The sequence below is a fragment of the Monodon monoceros genome, unplaced genomic scaffold (assembly GCF_005190385.1).
Source record: "Monodon monoceros isolate NGI ecotype Baffin Bay Population unplaced genomic scaffold, NGI_Narwhal_1 Super_Scaffold_7, whole genome shotgun sequence".
Lineage (NCBI taxonomy): Eukaryota > Metazoa > Chordata > Mammalia > Artiodactyla > Monodontidae > Monodon > Monodon monoceros.
The window spans coordinates 4,330,654-4,348,359 of NW_021703784.1; the positions used below are offsets into that span (position 1 = coordinate 4,330,654).

At 52.3% G+C, this 17,706-nt stretch overlaps 2 protein-coding genes across 6 annotated transcripts in view; one reads left to right on the forward strand and one right to left on the reverse strand.

The window, feature by feature from the left end:
• The window catches only part of NFRKB (nuclear factor related to kappaB binding protein), a 35,583-nt gene extending 24,592 nt beyond the window's left edge, over positions 1 to 10,991 (forward strand). For 4 of the 5 annotated variants that reach the window (XM_029207177.1, XM_029207181.1, XM_029207180.1 and 1 more), the window contains 11 exons: positions 375 to 549; positions 1,609 to 1,715; positions 2,210 to 2,333; positions 2,514 to 2,590; positions 2,687 to 2,907; positions 3,006 to 3,273; positions 3,898 to 4,104; positions 6,076 to 6,843; positions 9,589 to 9,695; positions 10,458 to 10,593; positions 10,707 to 10,991. In XM_029207177.1, coding sequence (XP_029063010.1) covers positions 375 to 549; positions 1,609 to 1,715; positions 2,210 to 2,333; positions 2,514 to 2,590; positions 2,687 to 2,907; positions 3,006 to 3,273; positions 3,898 to 4,104; positions 6,076 to 6,843; positions 9,589 to 9,695; positions 10,458 to 10,593; positions 10,707 to 10,832 — 2,316 coding nt within the window. In that variant the 3' untranslated portion in view covers positions 10,833 to 10,991. Of the gene's footprint in view, positions 1 to 374; positions 550 to 1,608; positions 1,716 to 2,209; positions 2,334 to 2,513; positions 2,591 to 2,686; positions 2,908 to 3,005; positions 3,274 to 3,897; positions 4,105 to 6,075; positions 6,844 to 9,588; positions 9,696 to 9,823; positions 9,891 to 10,457; positions 10,594 to 10,706 lie in introns of those variants that run through there. The other variant, XM_029207182.1, reaches the window with a different exon arrangement.
• A 256-nt stretch (positions 10,992 to 11,247) lies between these two features.
• Positions 11,248 to 17,706, reverse strand: part of TMEM45B (transmembrane protein 45B) — a 34,834-nt gene continuing 28,375 nt past the window's right edge. The window contains exons 4-6 of the mRNA XM_029207183.1: positions 17,259 to 17,443; positions 16,613 to 16,758; positions 11,248 to 15,524 (exon numbers count right to left, since the gene is read on the reverse strand). Of these exons, the coding sequence (XP_029063016.1) occupies positions 15,413 to 15,524; positions 16,613 to 16,758; positions 17,259 to 17,443 (443 nt within the window). The 3' untranslated portion in view covers positions 11,248 to 15,412. The remainder of the gene's footprint in view (positions 15,525 to 16,612; positions 16,759 to 17,258; positions 17,444 to 17,706) is intronic.

Here is a 17,706-nt window from a genome sequence, read left to right on the forward strand (position 1 = left end):
TGAGGCCATGAGGTGAGAAGCTCTGAGCCTGACTGTCCTTGAGTCCAAATTCTTGGAAGCAACTCACACCCTTAACCTTGCTATTCCGTGGGTTGGGATTGCTTTTGGGGGCAGAGCTGGTGTGAGGAAGGGAACGAAATAATGGTCTGGTGGTTTTTCTTCAGATACAAGACAACACATTTACCTCCTGATCCGTTCGCTAGTGACTGGCGTTTGGGGACCATCCTTCTCCCGCTGTGGCCGGCTCAGTGTTCCTAGTGGAATAGCCTGTTTGCTTTTTTGCTTTAATGTCTCCGGGCTGACCCCTTCCTGTACGGGGTGGCTAGAGAGAGCCCCCGTGACTGACTCAGGAGCCTCGGCCCTTCTTTTGGCAGGAGCGTTACCGGTACAGCCAGCCCCACAGGGCATTCACCTTCCGCATGCATGGCTTCGAGTCCGTGGTGGGGCCCGTGAAGGGCGTGTTCGACAAGGAGACATCGCTCAACAAGGCGCGGGAACACTCCCTGCTGCGCTCCGACCGGCCCGCCTACGTCACCATCCTGTCCCTGGGTGCGTGCCTCCGTCTGCTTCCCACCCACCCCCCCGCCCCCATTGCAAAGGCTGGAGGGTCAGCGTAGCTTCAGGAAGCCTTGCAGTTGGGGAGGCGGAAGGAGGGATTCTGCCCCAGAGATCTACACAGAATCCGTGTTTCCTCCCTGGGGTCTGGGCTCATGTTTACCTTCCTTCAGGAACTGTTCACAGGCTGCTAAACAGTTAGCTTAGGTGTCGGAATTTGCTTCCTCCAGGCTAGGATTCCTTCAAAGGTGAGGTTTTTAACCTTTTTTGTGCCACAGATTGCTGGCAGTCTGGTAACCCTGGACCCCTTCTCAGAATTAAGTTTTTAAATGCCTAAAATAAGATGCACAGAGTTACAAAAGAAACCAGTCATATTGAAATTGTTATCAGAATATTAAAACAGATTTATGGTGCAGAAATGTATGGTTTTGGGCTTCCCTGGTGGCGCAGTGGTTGAGAGTCCGCCTGCCGATGCAGGGGACGTGGGTTCGTGCCCCGGTCCGGGAAGATCCCACATGCCGCAGAGCGGCTGGGCCCGTGAGCCATGGCCGCTGAACCTGCGCGTCTGGAGCCTGTGCTCCACAACGGGAGACGCCACAACAGTGAGAGGCCCGTGTACTGCAAAAAAAAAAAGACAAGATCTAGTGGCAGGTCTTCTAACTCCTCTAGTTCCCAACTAGTGATGAGTGGAAATAATATTTTGGGTTGTCCGCAGCAGCTGTGCTGTGATAAGAAAATGTCTGATTTCCATTACAGCATCATGGCACTGCCATCATATGGTTGGCAACATATGCCAACAAAGGTTATGCCAACCTTGGTTCACAATGGAGGGAAGTGCTGAATTTCAGTTAAAGTTGTAACTTTTTTCTGCCTGAGTTCCTGGACGCACTGAACTCTCAGGGGTCCTGGGTCTTCAGCCTTGGCTGAAAGTGTGAAGGGTGTGGAAGAAGCTGCCTGCAGAGGGCCATGCCCACCTGCTGCTGGTCAGCAGTTGGGGGACAGCTCTCCCGGGGAGCCCTGCTGACGCTCGGACTTTGCTGTTTCTGGTGTCAGTTCGCGATGCGGCGGCCCGGCTGCCCAACGGGGAGGGCACGCGGGCGGAGATCTGCGAGCTGCTCAAGGACTCCCAGTTCCTGGCTCCAGACGTCACCAGCACTCAGGTAGGAGGGGAAGGGCTGCTCGTGTTTTGTTCCAGGATGGATTTAAGGGAGCTTACAAGGAGATACAAGATAGAATAACGTAAAAAAAAAAAAGAAAAACAACTGATGGGGAATTCCCTGGTGGTCCAGCGGTTAGGACCCGGCACTCTCACTGCTGAGGGTCCAGGTTCAGTCCCTGATCGGGGACCTAAGATCCTGCAAGCCGTGCGGCGCAGCCAAAAAAAAAAAACCGATGGAGAGGAAAGGAGGCCGTCTTGAGAAAGGAAAGCAGTGCTGCCCCTCGACCTTGCCATTGGCGAGGCTCTCCTTCTCTCAGCTCACCATCTTCAGGGCACAGCACCTCCATCTCTCAGGACTCGTAGTTTCTTGTTTTGCCGAGTGATGGGGTTAGCCATTGGGAGGTAGGATGTGTGTGTTAGCTGTGCCTCTCACCCAGGGATTTTCCCCGAGTCTGAGCCTGCGTGGTCCTTCCTCCTCTTTGTCCTGGGTCTCAGGTGAATACAGTGGTGAGTGGTGCCCTGGATCGGCTGCATTACGAGAAGGACCCGTGTGTGAAGTACGACATCGGACGGAAGTTGTGGATCTACTTGCATCGGGACCGGAGCGAGGAAGAGTTCGGTGTGTGCCCAGCCAGCTGAGGGCTGCCTCTGCCCTCCTGCCCCAGCTCCACTCCTTCTCATTGGCATGCGGGCAGGACAGAGCTGTAGAGGCGGGTTAGCGCCCTGGCTCTTGGTAAGACCACCCTCCGTACTGTGCTGAGGTTAAGCTGTTGCTGAAGCTTCCCACTCTTGTCCACAGAGCGGATCCACCAGGCCCAAGCAGCTGCCGCTAAAGCCAGGAAGGCCCTGCAGCAAAAACCCAAGCCCCCATCCAAGGTGGGAAGTGACCTCGTGGGATGGCGGCCGAGGGGCTGTGGCATCCCCGTGGGCCTTGCTCACGCCCGCGTCCATGCGCTCCCTCTCCTTGTGTAGAAGTCCAGCAGCAAGGAGGGTTCGGTGAAGGTCCTCGGCGCTGGCCCTTCCGAGCAGAGCCAGCTGAGCCTCAGCGACTCCAGCATGCCCCCCACCCCAGTCACGCCTGTGACCCCCACCACTCCTGCTCTGCCCGCCACGCCCATCTCCCCCCCGCCTGTGCCGTCAGTGAACAAAAGTGGCCCGACGACTGTCTCGGAACCCGTGAAATCCACTTCGGGGTGAGCGCTTCCATTTCCTCTCCAGCTTTCTCCCTCCAGGGTTCTTTTGAATCCGTGTCCTAAGTTGTCTGTGTTGTTTCCCTGTGTGTTCTTTACAGTGTTCTTCTCGTGTCTTCGCCAACGATGCCGCAGCTGGGAACCATGCTCTCCCCGGCGTCCAGCCAGACTCCACCGAGTTCTCAGGCTGCTGCCCGTGTCGTGAGCCACTCCGGCTCGGCTGGACTCCCCCAAGTGCGGGTGGTGGCCCAGCCCAGCCTTCCTGCTGTGACTCAGTCAGCGGGGCCGGCACCGACGCTGCCACAGATGACAGCAGGACCACAGATTCGCGTGCCGGCCACGGCCGTGCAGGCCAAAGGCGGGCCCCAGGTAAGGAGGGACGGGGCCCAGGGGCCGGGGTGATGAGTTTGCCAGGCAGTCTGGGTCAGGACCCAGGACCCAGGTTACTGCTGCTCACGATGGTGTTTATCACAACAGCTCATTTAATGTTCAAAGCCTGGTAAGCAAGTTATCAGTTTTGTTTTATTGAATACGTGTCGGGAATCAGAACTTTGGGAAGCTTAGTGATTTACGCAGGATTGTGACATCAGGACCCTGGTAGATAGAGGTGGGATGTAAATCCAGGCCTGTGATTCTAGGTCTCAGGCTCCTTCCCTTGTGCCTCTAGGCTTAGCCAGGCCACTAACTGCTGTGCTTTAGACGAGGGTCTCCTGCCTCAGGTCCCTCTGCTGTAAAAGGGGTATAATGTTTGCCCTCAGTTTGTAGGGGTGAAATGAGATGTTAAATGAGAAAGTATTCCTGAAAGTTAAGATGTTCTACCTAAGGGTAAGAACTCCGCACTGTTCATTTTAGAGGGTAGTGCGCCCTCGGCGTTGTTAGATTAGAAGCCCTCTTACAGGAACGCTTCCTGGGTGGTGACAGGTGGAGACCACTCCGCGTGCTGGTCTGCGGCTTAGTGTCTAATTCAGCTCTTGCCCTCCTGCCCTGAACTAGACAGTAATGGCCACTGTTCCAGTCAAAGCTCAGACTGCGGCGGCCACCGTGCAGCGACCGGGGCCGGCGGGGCTCACAGTGACAAGTCTTCCTGCCACAGTCAACCCTGCGAGTAAGCCGGCCACCAGTTCTCCTGGGGGCTCTGCTCCAAGCACCCCCGCGGCTGCCGTCATTCAGAACGTCACAGGGCAGAACATTATCAAGCAGGTAGGTGCATGGCTGTCCAGGTGGGTCTGACTCCTTTGTCTAGAATCAAAGGATAGTTGGAGATCTTAGTGGCTTGTGACCTTTGATCCTTAGTTCGTAGGTATTTCAAGCATGAGTTTCCAGCAAGGGCAGTGCAAGCTTGGTAGGTGCCAAAGAGGTTTTTGTTTTTTTTTTTTCCTGTTTCTTTCCATGTACTTCAGCATTAAGTAGCTGAGTTTCTTGATTTGGAGTAGACTCTTCATGAATTTACTTAGCTAAAACCCTATAGAATAACTTGAATGTCATTCTCATAACACCACAGGGCAGGCACTTTTGTTATCCCTGTTTTACTGTTGAAGAAATGGGACCACTAATGATGAAGCAACGTTATTTTTTTCATCAGATGTTTTTTGGGTGCTTTTTGTGTGCCGGCCACTGTGCAGGGTGTTGGGGGCTGAGTCTGTGCATCACCCAGACCAGGCCCCTGCATTTCTAAGGCTCCTAGTGTCATAGAGAACACCTCTCTAGGGAGAAGGCTTGTGAGAGTGGTGAGCGAGGCTGGAGAGTGTGCGGAACCGTGCTTGTCCGGGGTCAGGCATCCCAGGCTTGGGAACAGCACGTGAAAAGGCCTCGAGTTGGGAATGTTTGAGGAACGACAGGAACGCTGTTGGAGTCTCCGTGAGCAAGTGCGCAGGTGTTAGAAGGCGAGGTTGCCAGTGGTTAAGTCACGTCAGACTTTGCTTTTAATTTAAATGTGATGGGAGCCATCGGAAGATTGTGAGCCAGGATGACTTGACCTAGTTTACATTTAAAGAAATCTAAAGTCCATTCCACTGCTTTTGCGTGGAATGGACTTTAGGGGCCAAGGGCGGAAGCAGGGAAGCCAGTTGGGAGGGAGTTGCAGCCGTGCAGGTGGGCGGTGGGCTGGGCTTCGAGCAAGGGCATGGCGGTAGAGCAGTGTGATTTCCTGGTGGTTTGAGGACAGGGTCAGGAATGACCCTGTGGCTCTTGGCTTGAGTGACTGGGTGGGCGGTACTGTCATTCACTGAGACAGAAGGAAACACTGTGGTGTGGAGACCGAGACAGGCTGAGAGGAAAGTGTGCTCACGAAGTCCGTAGCAGCACCAGGCGTGTGAAGGGCAGTGAGACGAGGCCTGAGAAGTGACCACTCAGTGGACATGGATAGTGAGTGAACTCGACTGATGGCATGAGTGGTCCAGTAGAGGGGGGACGGCTCACGAGACACAGAGTCCCCCGCCTAGAAGGATCGCACCTGTTGCACGTGGACATTGGCCGTAGGTAGGAGTTGGTATGTGAACCTGGGAAGTCTGGCCCCGGGGCTCATGCCCTTTAGTGCCGGGCCCTGCTGCTGCCTCAAAGTGGAGGTCGGCACAACAGTGAGGCGTTTTTGAGACTGTAGGGGAAATGCTAGTGTGTGTTATAATATTTACGGGTGATTATGTGGTGATGATAGGGGATTACTTTTACATTTAGAAGTCCTCTTCTAGGTTAGAGACATGTAGGAGTCCAGTCGGCCCTCTCTTTCCTTGGGTTCTGCCTCCACGGGTTCAACCAACCACTGACGGAATTTTGATTTTGAACCCTCAGGTGCGGAGGGCCGACTGCCCTGTGCCATTTTATGTCAGGGACTTGAGCAGCCCTGGATGTCCAGGGACCAATGTGTTGATCAGCAAAATGATACTTATTGGTTTACTTTAAAATATTCCAACTCCTCCCTCCCCCCACCCCAGCTCCCTGAAGAGTGGGGAAAGATAGATAAAATTGGCCAAGTGATAACTTTTGAAATTGTGTTACGGGTGCATGGATTTGTTTGACTGTTTCCTGCTTTGGCGAATGTCTTCCATTTTTCAAAATAGCAAGTTAGAAAATTACATGAGACCCACATTTCCCGCAGTGGAGGTTCCCCGAGTCACGCTCTGGAAGCAGCTCAGCCTCGCGAACGCCTTTGTCAGTGCTGTTCTTCCCCTCCAGGTGGCAATCACTGGGCAGCTCGGCGTGAAGCCCCAGACGGGCAGCAGCATCCCACTCACAGCCACTAACTTCCGTATCCAGGGCAAGGACGTGCTGCGGCTACCGCCCTCCTCCATCACCACGGACGCCAAGGGCCAGACCGTTCTGCGGATCACTCCAGACATGATGGCCACGTTGGCCAAGTCCCAGGTCACCACAGTCAAACTGACCCAGGACCTGTTTGGGACAGGCAGCGGCCCCACAGGCAAAGGCATCTCCGCTACCTTACACGTCACTTCCAACCCAGTCCACGCAGCTGACAGCCCTGCCAAGGCCAGTCCAGCCAGTGCCCCCTCATCCACTCCACCAGGGACCACCGTGGTCAAAGTGACTCCTGACCTCAAGCCAGCAGAAGCCTCGAGTTCAGCTTTTCGCTTGATGCCAGCGCTTGGCGTGAGTGTGGCTGACCAGAAGGGGAAAAACACAGTGGCCCCATCTGAAGCCAAACCAGCCGCCACCATCCGCATCGTGCAGGGCCTGGGGGTGATGCCCCCCAAAGCAGGCCCGACCATCACGGTCGCAGCCCATGCCAAGCAAGGGCCCTCCGTGGCCAGTGGGTCTGGAACTGTCCATACGTCCGCGGTGTCCTTGCCCAGTGTGAATGCTGCCGTGTCCAAGACTGTGGCCGTGGCTTCTGGGGCTTCCAGCACCCCCATCAGCATCGGGACAGGAGCCCCTGCTGTGCGGCAGGTCCCTGTCAGCACCACGGTTGTTTCCACGTCCCAGGCTGTGAGTAACATTGGTGGTGGAGACCAGCCCTTCTGCTTGGGAAGCTGCTTTTGTTGGGAGTCTGTCTCCTCCTCTGACCCAAACAGGCTTATTTACTAAAATACTTTGCTGTTTAATTCTGAGACAAATTTACGAAAGTGTAGCGTGGGCATACGTTCTCATAAAAGTAAAACAGTGCAGGGGATATTCGTGTGCATATGGCTGATTCACTTTGTTATATAGCAGAAACTAACACAACGTTGTGAAGCAACTCTACTCCAATAAAGATGTTATAAAAAAAAAAAAGTAAAACACTGCGGAGGTACACGGAGTAAGTATGGAGTCCTCTTACCACCTCCGATTCTCCTTTCGTGAGGCTCATCACTCGTCGTGTTTTGGCATTTATCCTCCTAGTTCTTTTTCTGAGCATTGTCGTATATATTTACGTGGTTTTAAAATCCCTATGAGAGACCTCAATCTGTGATTTGCTTTATTTAAATATTTAAAAATATGTCTTGGGCCTCATTCCAGATCCTACGATACTTAGTATCTTGTTAAAAACCATTGCTACAGTGCATGTTTGTGTATGTGAACATGTATCAGTATTTCAGGAGCAGAGGTTCCTGGCATGGGTCGGGGAGGCACACATTGAAAGTTCTGATACTCCAGTTGTATTAGCAGAAAGGCCACACCAGCCTACACTCCCCCCATCAGCTAGTTTCCTGTTTCCCTCGTACCCTAACCTTGTGCTGGATATCCTGTTTTTTTAAAATTTATGTCCCTATCTTACTAGTAAAAAGAGAGTTCTTTTTCTGTTTCCTGGATCTTTAGTGAGGATGGGCAGCCGTTCGTCCAGAGGTTGGCATGGGCTCTCCAGGGGTGAATCAATCTTTGCCGGTTTTCTTCTGGGGTATTTGGCCTTTTCGTATTGTGTGAGCTGGCACCAGCCTTTGTGTCTTCTGCATGTTAGTTCCTGTATGTGTAGAAAATATTTTCTTCCAGTCTGGCAATTTTTAACCTTGCACGTGAAGCCTTTTGCTCTGCAGGTATTTTATCTGATGAGATCCATCAACATTTTCTTTTACGGCTCCTAGGTTTCGTGTCTTGTGCCTTTCTTACTCCAGGGTTATAAAGATGTCAGCCCTCATTTTCGTAAAATATTTTTAGAGTTTAAAAAAAGTGTAATTGAGAAATCCATTTGAAATATATTTTTGTGAATGGCATGTGGTATAGGTCTCATATTTTTCAAATTATTCCAACATCAATGACTAGTATATCTCGTCCCCGCTAACTTGAGGGTACTACCTTTATCATAAACCAGATTTCCATATCAACAGGTGTGTTTCTGGGGGCATGTGTTTATTCTTTGATCTCTAGATAAGGGGCACTGTTCTGTATGGTGGGTGCATCTGGACAGTATAAAATACAGTTTACTTTTCTAAGCAGGCAATATAGTAAAACCTTACTAATTTGGATAAAATCCAGAGGATTAGTGGGAGGAAGGAGGACCCACATGGTAGTAAAACCAACCAGCCAACCCTGAAGTGCAGTGTCGCTTTAAAGGAAGTGTTTGTTTAGGTTCTCGTATCAGAGAAGTTAGAATAAGAAAGCAAGGAGACAGTGCTTACTTGATGCACTTTTGTTTCTCTTGAGTCCTTCTGAAACAGAAAGGTGAATCCAGCGGTATCTACCCTGTTGTCATCAATCAGGGTCACTGTAACCGGAGAGCATTTGGTGGGGCAGGAAGTACTGAGTGGTGCTGCCTGTCTGTCTGTCTAGGCAGCTGGTAGGCTAGTTCATGGAGGGACACAAGTTGGTGGATGGCTGGTCTGAAGCGGTCTTGTTCTCAACACTAGGGATTCTTAGGACGACAATACAACCCTAGTAGGTTCCCTTGGAGGCCCCATCTGGCCGTGTTCTCTTGCCCACTGACATCTTTCCGTGCTTTCTAAGGGGCTGCAGTTGAGCTCAGCTGTGGAGATCAGTGTGGTGCCCTGGTATACAGTTTTCCTCCTGAATTGCCTGGCTTCTTTAGAACCAGCTTGCCTGTGGGAAATGTTGATTCCTTTTCTTTGCATCTTGTTAGCTGCCCTTCTTGAATCATTTTTTTAAAGTTGTATGTACACAGGATCCTACTGTATATAAATTTTATCATCAACCAAGGGTTAAAAACCAGGCAACCTACAAATGGGCTAGTGTAGTGGCCGAACCCCAGCCATCATGAAATCCCGAAGATACCAGGTCTTTCCAGCTCCTTTTGTCTTCCTCTGGGCCTTCTTATTAGCTGTGGGTTGGACTTTTCATGTGGTTGAGTTTATTACTAGTGTCTGCTGACCAACCTCCCTTACCTCTGGGAGAAGCAGAGCACTCGGGGAATGTGTCCTGCTGTGTGCTCCCCAGCAGTGCGCCTGCTCGAGGGGAGCAGCAGTTATGCACCTGCTGTATTCACTCCTGAGTGCCTCTGTCCTTGCTCAGTTCCTCCGCCTGGCTGTGTCCCCGGTGTTGGGGGTACGTGGATGAGTAAGACCCTCCCCTCTGGGAGCTCAGGCTCATACTGTGCCTAAGTGGACACACGCTTTCCTTGGTGGTTCGGGCACATGTCTTGCCCTGATGACGGCAGGTGCGTGCGGCTGCTCTGCTTCCTGAGGCAGGAGAGAGGAGGCTCATGGCAGCTGGGTGGCACTGGGTGATGTTGGGTGGCGCTGGGTGACGCTGCGTGGCGGTCTTTTCTTCCATTCCGTAAACCCAGTTGCTTTTTCTCTCTAGGGGAAGCTGCCTACGCGGATCACAGTTCCACTCTCTGTCATTAGCCAGCCCATGAAGGGCAAGGGTGTGGTCACAGCCCCCATCATCAAAGGCAACCTTGGAGCCAAGTAAGTGCTGTAGAGGGTTGGGCGGGCGGCAGTAGGGGGACACCTAGACATGCAGGGGAAGGCGGCTGGTTTCCCGGGCTCCTTTGTTGTGCTCAGCAGTGAGTCTCGAGCACCCCGCGTTGTTTTAGGTGCTGTGGATACAGCAGTGATTAAAACAGACAGAAGTTGGTGCTGCCTTCAGGCTTATACTGTAGGGTGAGTGGGGAGAGGAATAGTGAGTTAAAGTACTGTGTGGCCGGTGACGTGCTCTAGGGAAAGCAAGGGGGAGGGCACAGGCGGAGCTGGATGGGGGTGGTGGGTGTGACACAGCTGGGGGCAGTCCCCAGCATGGGCGTTAGGGGAGGCCTCGCCTCGATGGCTGAGCCCTGGGCTGTGATGGCTCAGAGGTGAGGGCCTCCTGGGGGCCTGGGTGTCTCGTGGCTCTGACTTAGATCGGGATGGAGGGCATGAGGAGATGAGTCTGCTGCTCTCAGGGCGGCTGCCTTGGCAGGGCTGGGTTTCTGGTCAGGAGTGCACACCTGCTGGGGCCCCGTCCGTTACTCCTGCTGGTCGCGGAGCAGATACAGGGCCATTTCATCCAAAGCACCGGGAGCTTTGGCCTTGCTCTCTTCTCTGACACGGGAAGCATAGAAGCTGGAAGAAAGGTGGTCTCGGCAGCCGGTTTCCATTTCAGTCCAGAGTGCCGGGGTTTTCCGCTGGCCCCAGACCTGGCCTCATGCTGGCCCGGCCCGGCCGTGCCTCACTCGTGCTTCCCCTCCGCAGCCTTGGCGGGCTGGGCCGCAACATCATCCTCACCACCATGCCAGCAGGCACGAAGCTCATTGCTGGCAACAAGCCGGTTAGTTTCCTCACCGCCCAGCAGTTGCAGCAGCTCCAGCAGCAGGGTCAGGCCACACAGGTGAGGTCCGGGCACCCGTTGCGCGTGTCGGGCTGCCCTCCTGCCCTGTGCTGCTCGTCCTCAGCTGACGGGCCGCGGGCAGTCTGCCGACCAGACACTCTTTCTGCAAACAGGTGCGCATCCAGACTGTCCCCGCGTCCCACCTTCAGCAAGGAACAGCTTCTGGTTCCTCCAAAGCCGTCTCCACGGTCGTCGTGACCACGGCCCCATCTCCTAAACAGGCACCTGAACAGCAGTGATTCTCAGGGAGGAAGACGGTGGCCGCAAAAGCCACACCCGGTCGGCCTTCTGGCTGAAAGGGAGGAGCGGGTGGTGCATCACCCCCCGGGCACGTCTGCCTGAGAAAGGCCAGCGGAGGGACCATGGCGGCCCGGCTGCTGCTCGGCGGGGAGTGCGCTGCGCCAGGTGCGCTGGGGTTCCGAGGTCTGTTCTGTCTGGTCCAGGAGAAGCTTCTCTGGTGGGGTCGTGTGAGCGCGCCGTGGCCACACAAGCCCAGCTGTTTCCTGGAGCGAGGCTCTGAGGTTGGGCAGACGGCGAGAAGGTGTGCAGACGGCAGACGAGGCTCGTGCTGTGCGGGGTTTATTTAGCTCTGGTCTTCTCTGTGGCTGGTGGTTTAGTTAGGAGCTCTGTGTCCAGACGTTTTTATGTAACTTATTTTTTTAGAGAACATCTTGTACATCCTTATCAAGTAGAAACCTGGGCTTAGCTCGCCCCCTCCCCCTCAACTGATTATTTATTCTTTTGACCAGAATGAGAGAAGAGCAAGATTCTTAGTAAGTTGGAGGCTGACTTGATCTCTGCATGGTAGCAGAGAGGCCGTGAGGTGGGGGAGAAACATGGGAAGTGAGGTCACGTGGGCCCCTGAAATGGGATTAGTCTGGCGGCCCCTCTTAAAGACGGGCTGTCAGGATCTTGACTGTGGTCCATACCGTCACCTGCAGACTTAGACCCCCTTATCGAGCGTGTCCCCACGCGAGTCCAGGGCCAGCGGACAGAGCAGGCAGACGCCAGCAGAGGTGCTGCTTTTGCAGCACAGGCTTTATTGCAGTTCAGAGATGATGCGTTTTGCTTTGTTCCGGAGCAAGAGTCAGCAAGCCATGCCCCTTGGGCTGGCTACCCAGTTTTGTAAATAAAGCTTTATTGAAACACAGCCCGTGCCCATTCATTTATGTACTGCCTATGGCTGCTTTCAGTTAGAAGGCAGAACTGAGTAGTTGTCATAGAGACCACACGGCCTCAAGCCTGAAATGTCACCTATTAAGTAGAACTTTGCTCGCTTCTGCTCCAGAGTAGAGGTGGGGAGAAGGGGTAGGGGGTGGGTGCAGCCACGAGGCAGCACCAGCCACAGAGGAGGTGGGTCTGGGTTTACAGTCATTTGCTCCTGGCTGCTTCACGGTTCTCAGCCTCCCTCGAGCTATAGGCAGAACTCAGAATATTTTAAAGTGTAATTAAAAGCACTGGTTATTGACAGTACATGCCTCTTTCGTATTGGAGCAGGGGTTGGGTGGTGAAGCTTTTCTGTAACGACAGGACTTCCCTGTCTTTTTTGAAAGTATCCAGATTATTAAAAATGTATCCCTAACTCATGGAAATTCAGTGATGATCTTTGACGGGCTCTCTGTGAGGAAGTGGAGTTGGAGGGCAAAGAATTGGAGTGGCCTCCTTTGGAGGGGTTGCTGGGTGGACGCTGAGTGATCAGGCAAGTTGCAGTGGTGCAGAGAAAGAGTGGCTCACTGGGTACACAGACATTTGATTTGTAAAGCAGTTCGGTAAAATAGACGTGACCATCCGTGTTCTAACTGTGAGAAAATCCAAGCCTGAGCTGAAGTTAAAGAGAACCAAGCTGCGAGTGCAGTCTTTTAATTCAGGTGCCCTTTCTGCTGCCTTCCTGTGGGGACGTGGCTGTGATGTGTCCTGATGAGACGTGGGGACCGTCCGGAGCTGGGAGTGGTAAGCCTGGATTATAAAGAGCAGAGGTGAATTGGCGGGGGTGAGATTGAGCTTTTGGTGGGCGGTAGAAGGCTGGCGCAGAAATAAGATTGGTAATGGGGAGAGGCGGAGACTGCAGGGAAGGAAAGACTGGTTTTTGACCTGAGTGGAGGAGAGCACGTCTGCATGGCATTATTTCCTTGAGCACATGTCACGTGAAAAGCCCGTGTGCCGGTTTCCAAACGAGAAAGAGGTGGAAACTTGAGGGATCCTGGCTCTGGCATTTACTGCTGGTTAAAACAAACCCCTTTTGAATTTACTTAACAAATGATTTCATCATTTGTTCAGCCTCAACCCTAAGCTCCACTCTTGTTTGCTGAAGTCACTTGACTCTGCCTGTCTCCTTGGTGCCCGCAGATATTCACATCCTAGCCCGCGGGTTAGTTTCAGGATGCTGGTGGCAAGTGTGACCTGGTGCTTCCTGCCCAGCCTGCCCTTGGGTCCCAGAGGATGGCACCCCCTGCCGGAGCTGCTTGGGTGACACCACCGGCATTTGCACCAGGCATGGTTCCTTGCGTGCAGACCTCAGGGGTCTTGTAGAGACATGGTAGCTGGTGGGTGTTTTGTGGGGAACAATTCCAGAAGAACCTGGTTCAGAGGCTCAGAGGCTAGTGAAATTATTCAGACCATGTGTCTGAGACTAGATTTGGTGAATGGCATTGTGATCGGTTTGTACTTTGTCTCCACATCTGAGAATATTTATGCAGGTTGATCACTTCCATGAAGGTATACCAAACAGTGCTGTGTCAGGTGCATCAGAACAAACTGTAATATTTTGTATCTGACCGTCACACCTCAGCCCCTCACTGTCTAGAAAATGCTGTACTTCCTTAAAGTGTTCTGTCCCCTCCCCACTTTTAAAATCTAAAGTGGAGGGCTTCCCTGGTGGCGCAGTGGTCGAGAGTCTGCCTACCGATGCAGGGGACACAGGTTCGTGCCCCGGTCTGGGGGGATCCCACATGCCGTGGAGCGGCTGGGCCCGTGAGCTGTGGCCGCCGGGCCTGTGCATCTGGAGCCTGTGCTCCGCGACGGGAGAGGCCACAGCAGGGAGAGGCCCGCGTACCGCCAAAAAAAAAAAGAAAAAAAAAATCTCAAATGGAGATCTTTACTGTGAAAGTAAACCTGCGACTGTGTTCCTTCTTCCACCTCCAGCCCCTGAGGCAAGAACATGTTTTACATTAGTGGCCGACAGTAGAACTTGCTGGATAGAACATGCTTCATTCACGACTTGCTAAATGAACATTTGGGTTCCTACTCAGCAGGCAGGCCAAAGTGGATCCTGAAAGGGGGCTCCTGGGTTCTCGTCTCAAAATTCAGTGTCTTCAAGTAGCTCATTCTTAATCCCTAAGATGTGGCTTCGACCCTGAGATGCTGGCTGACCGTGGGAGGTTGCCCTTCATGTAAGTACAGCATTCCTTCCAAAGAGCATACGTGCTTCACACAGCTGATCTCTGCCATGTTGGTGTGAAGTAGCGGAGGGCATAGCGGGAGAGAAGCTGGCCTCTGAGTCCTACTTGAAGGCTGGCTTTAGGACTTCGTGGTTGTGTGGCCTTAGGCTGATCCGGTTCTCTGAAGAGCCCTGATGTTCTTGCAGTACAGGTGGTTGTGAGAGTCAAACGAGATAGAAAGCAGTTTAAGGTCTGGGAAATACTGTACAAATGAATGGCACTGTGGGTCCCTGTGACCTTTCAGATTTGTCCTAACCCACTTTTATCAGTTTACAGAGCTTGATTAACCATCCGCGTTCTTTCGTACTCTCACTGTCTTTGTGCCTGGATTCTCTGTTCCTGGAATGTGCTTTTCTGTAGGGCACCCCCCAAACACACACCTTCTCCTTCCCTCCTTCGTTTCCCATGGTATCTGTACTTACCCCTTAGGGCACCAGTCACCGTGCACATAACTGCTTATATCTCTCCCTTTAGACTGTGAATTCTTTGCTGGACACATATTTCGTTAATCCTTACAACCATTTCAGTGCTGGTGCAAAGTAGATGATTAATAAATATTTGTTGAACGAAACGTAAAGAAAAAAAAAGAACAGGTCCAGAACCAAGATTCGAGTATCAAGACTTTATGTCACTAGTTCAAGATTCACGTCCTTTGCAGGATTCTTATCTTTTGCTTTCAGCTATGTTGAAATTCAAGGCCTTCCATAACCTGACATTTTTCTCTCCACCTCATTATAGAGGTTTCCTGTCAGCACCCTCTTACTAGGGTACTTTTGAGAAGTCAGAATATCTGGGCTCCAGCTCTCGGCTGGACCACTCACTAGCTTCCTGATTTAACCAAAAGAATCACCTTTGGCCCAACTTCATCACTTATCAACAGTGAGTGGTATTGCAGTATTCCGGAACATTATGATTAGTTAGGAGATGCTTAGCGAGTCATGTTTAAAAATACCAAAGCTCGTGAATTATTTTACTTTACAAAATACGGATTAGAATTATGTCTCTAAAATAAAGGCTCTGTCATTCACCTTCTGATAAGAAAGTACCTGCCTTCTTGAGGGAAAAAGGGCTAAATTATCAAAAGCAGTAAATTCTGCTGGATTCATATTCTGAATTCACCCATGAGGTCACTTCCTGTTCTGAAACTTTCAGAGTCTGAGTTCTCTTCACACTGAGACACAAATAAAGGCTGGCTTCGTTTTTCTCTACAAAGTATACCACAGCAGCAGAGACTTCAGCTGGTTAAATGAGCAGATGCAAATATACAGACCCTTGAGAGTGGATCACAATGGGGGTTTCAGTGAAGGAAGGGAGCTGCCCCACTGACCACCAGCTGTGCCCCCAGAGGACACTCTGTCCTCCGTTGGTGACCGATGGCCGCCCTAGTCCTCATCAGAGCCGCTCAGGAGGGCCTTCTGGTAGGTGTGATCTGACTTCAGCTTGTGAATCCCAATGATTTCTCTGTCTCCAGGCCTCTTTACCCGTGTCAGGAAGCTGTAATGGGGAGACAATAATTGCAGATGGAGTGAGCCCCAGGTTGCCTTATTCCCTCACCCGAGGATGCGAAGGCGTCCGCTGGCCCTCAGAGCATGTTTTTTATGTCTCTGTCAAATACCGTGGTGACTCACCTGCATCTCCGATTTCTTAGACAGCGCTCTTTGGTGGTGAAAGGACTCACAGTCACTTAAAGGTCAGTGATGTAACTGAGACTCAACTTAGTTCCCCTGCCCCACAATTTGTTGATTCACTGACCGGGCAATAGAACTCAGAGAAACCATGGCCTGCTTTCCCTTCTGTTTGGTCTGTGTGGAACTCTCTCTGGGTGAACTCTCTCTCTTTGGGTAGGGAAATCAGGAACTAGGAAAGAACAGAGGTGGCTCTGACGACACAGAACTAGCAGGACCGGGTGTGCAGTGGTTAAAGAGCTGGGCTCTGCCGTTTACCCCTTGGGTGACCTCGATCCAGTTAGTCTTTGGAAGCCTTGGTTTCCCCGTCTGTAAACATCACGTGCATCCTTTATAAAGTGAGCATTAAGTGGGGTAATTTACACACTTTAAGTGCTGACCACAGTGCTGGGACACAGTCAGTGCCTAGGAATTACTATCTACTCTGGTAACCTCGGGAGAGCGAGCGCTGTCGTGAGCGCTTGCTGCTGTGGTGTCTTATCTGACCGTCACACGTCCCTGGGAAGTAGGGCAAAACCAGGAATAAGGTGTTGGGCTCTGAATGAACCAGGGACACAGCAGGGACTGCGGTTCAGTACTGATGGCCTAAGGCAGAGTTTTTCCTTTCAAACTACGGACTTAAAATCCATCAGAACTGAGTTTGAAACCTGGGTCTGTGAGGTCGCCGTGACCAGACAGACGGTCCTTTAACTTCTCAGACTTCGTCAGCCTCACGTGCAGGCATAGAGTGCCTTGCACAGAGCTCGGCATATAGTTGGCCCTCATTAAGTGGTAGACGTTAGCACTGCTTAGTTATGAAGGGTGGGGCGTGGAGGTAAAAAGGATGCAATGTAATACATCTCGGGGACGGGGCAGGTCAGGACAAACTTGGCAAAAGTCATCTTCTCTTGGACATACCAGTAAACCAGCGAGTAGCTGATGGCCACAATGCAGAGGGCGGCCAAGTAGTGCCAGCAGAAGCACATGGTGATGAACATGATGTTGGCGTCATCTTTCTGGTCCCATTCGGGTGCTCCAAAAAGCGGGAACAGCACAAACCCGATCTGGTGGATTATACAGAGAAGCCAGCCTTGTCATTAGGTGGGCCTGAGAAGCCCCCTAGCCTCCTGTGGCTGCCAGAGTGTCTGTCATTGCCCAGACAACTCATTCCCCATGCCTCTGTTAGCATCGAACAGCCTCTGCACAGGAAATTGCTCTGTTAGCTCTGGTTTTAGTGTAGCCTTACTTAAAATTTCAGGGCCCACATTTCAGATGAACAGTTTTAAGCAAGTAGAGGCTGTAAGTGGTGTCAGTAGCTCTGCTGGGAAGGGCAGGCAGGTAAATAAATCCTCAGCCTGCTCGCTACCTGTGCTCTGTTGATGAAGCTTGTTTATGTGTCAGCAGGATATCGATGGCTAAAGTCACGTAGGTCAGGGGTGGGCGTGGGCAGAGAAGTGGCTTCTGACCCCCTTCGAGTGGTGTGTCAGTGCTGCATCTCCTGGATGCGCTCGGCGGGCCTGCTTCGTCCTTGCACCAGGTGAGGAGCATGGTTTTGAATAATTACCTGCCAGAACCAGGTGCCCTGAAGGATAACGAGGCTGGTACGGAAGAGTTCCAGCACGATGTTGTCCCGGAGGATCACTTCCAAGGTGAGGCTGACAGCCCCTGCGAACACGGCACACAGCAGGAGCGAGTGGATGTGCTGGTCCAGCGGTGGCCGGTGGTGGACATGGTGGTACAAGAGGAAGCCTGTGTGGAGCAGGGGATGCTGTCGGGCCCGCCCCCGCCCCAGGGGATCCGTTCCCAGCTTCAGCCTGACTAGGAAGTGTCTGTCTGGCACTTAGGAAGTCAGTTTATGTGACACTCTAGGGCAACAAACCGATGCAGGGGTGTGTGTGTGTGTGTGTGTGTGTGAGTGTGTGTGTGTGTCTGGCACTTAGGAAGTCAGTTTATGTGACACTCTAGGGCAACAAACCGATGCAGGGGTGTGTGTGTGTGTGTGTGTGTGTGTG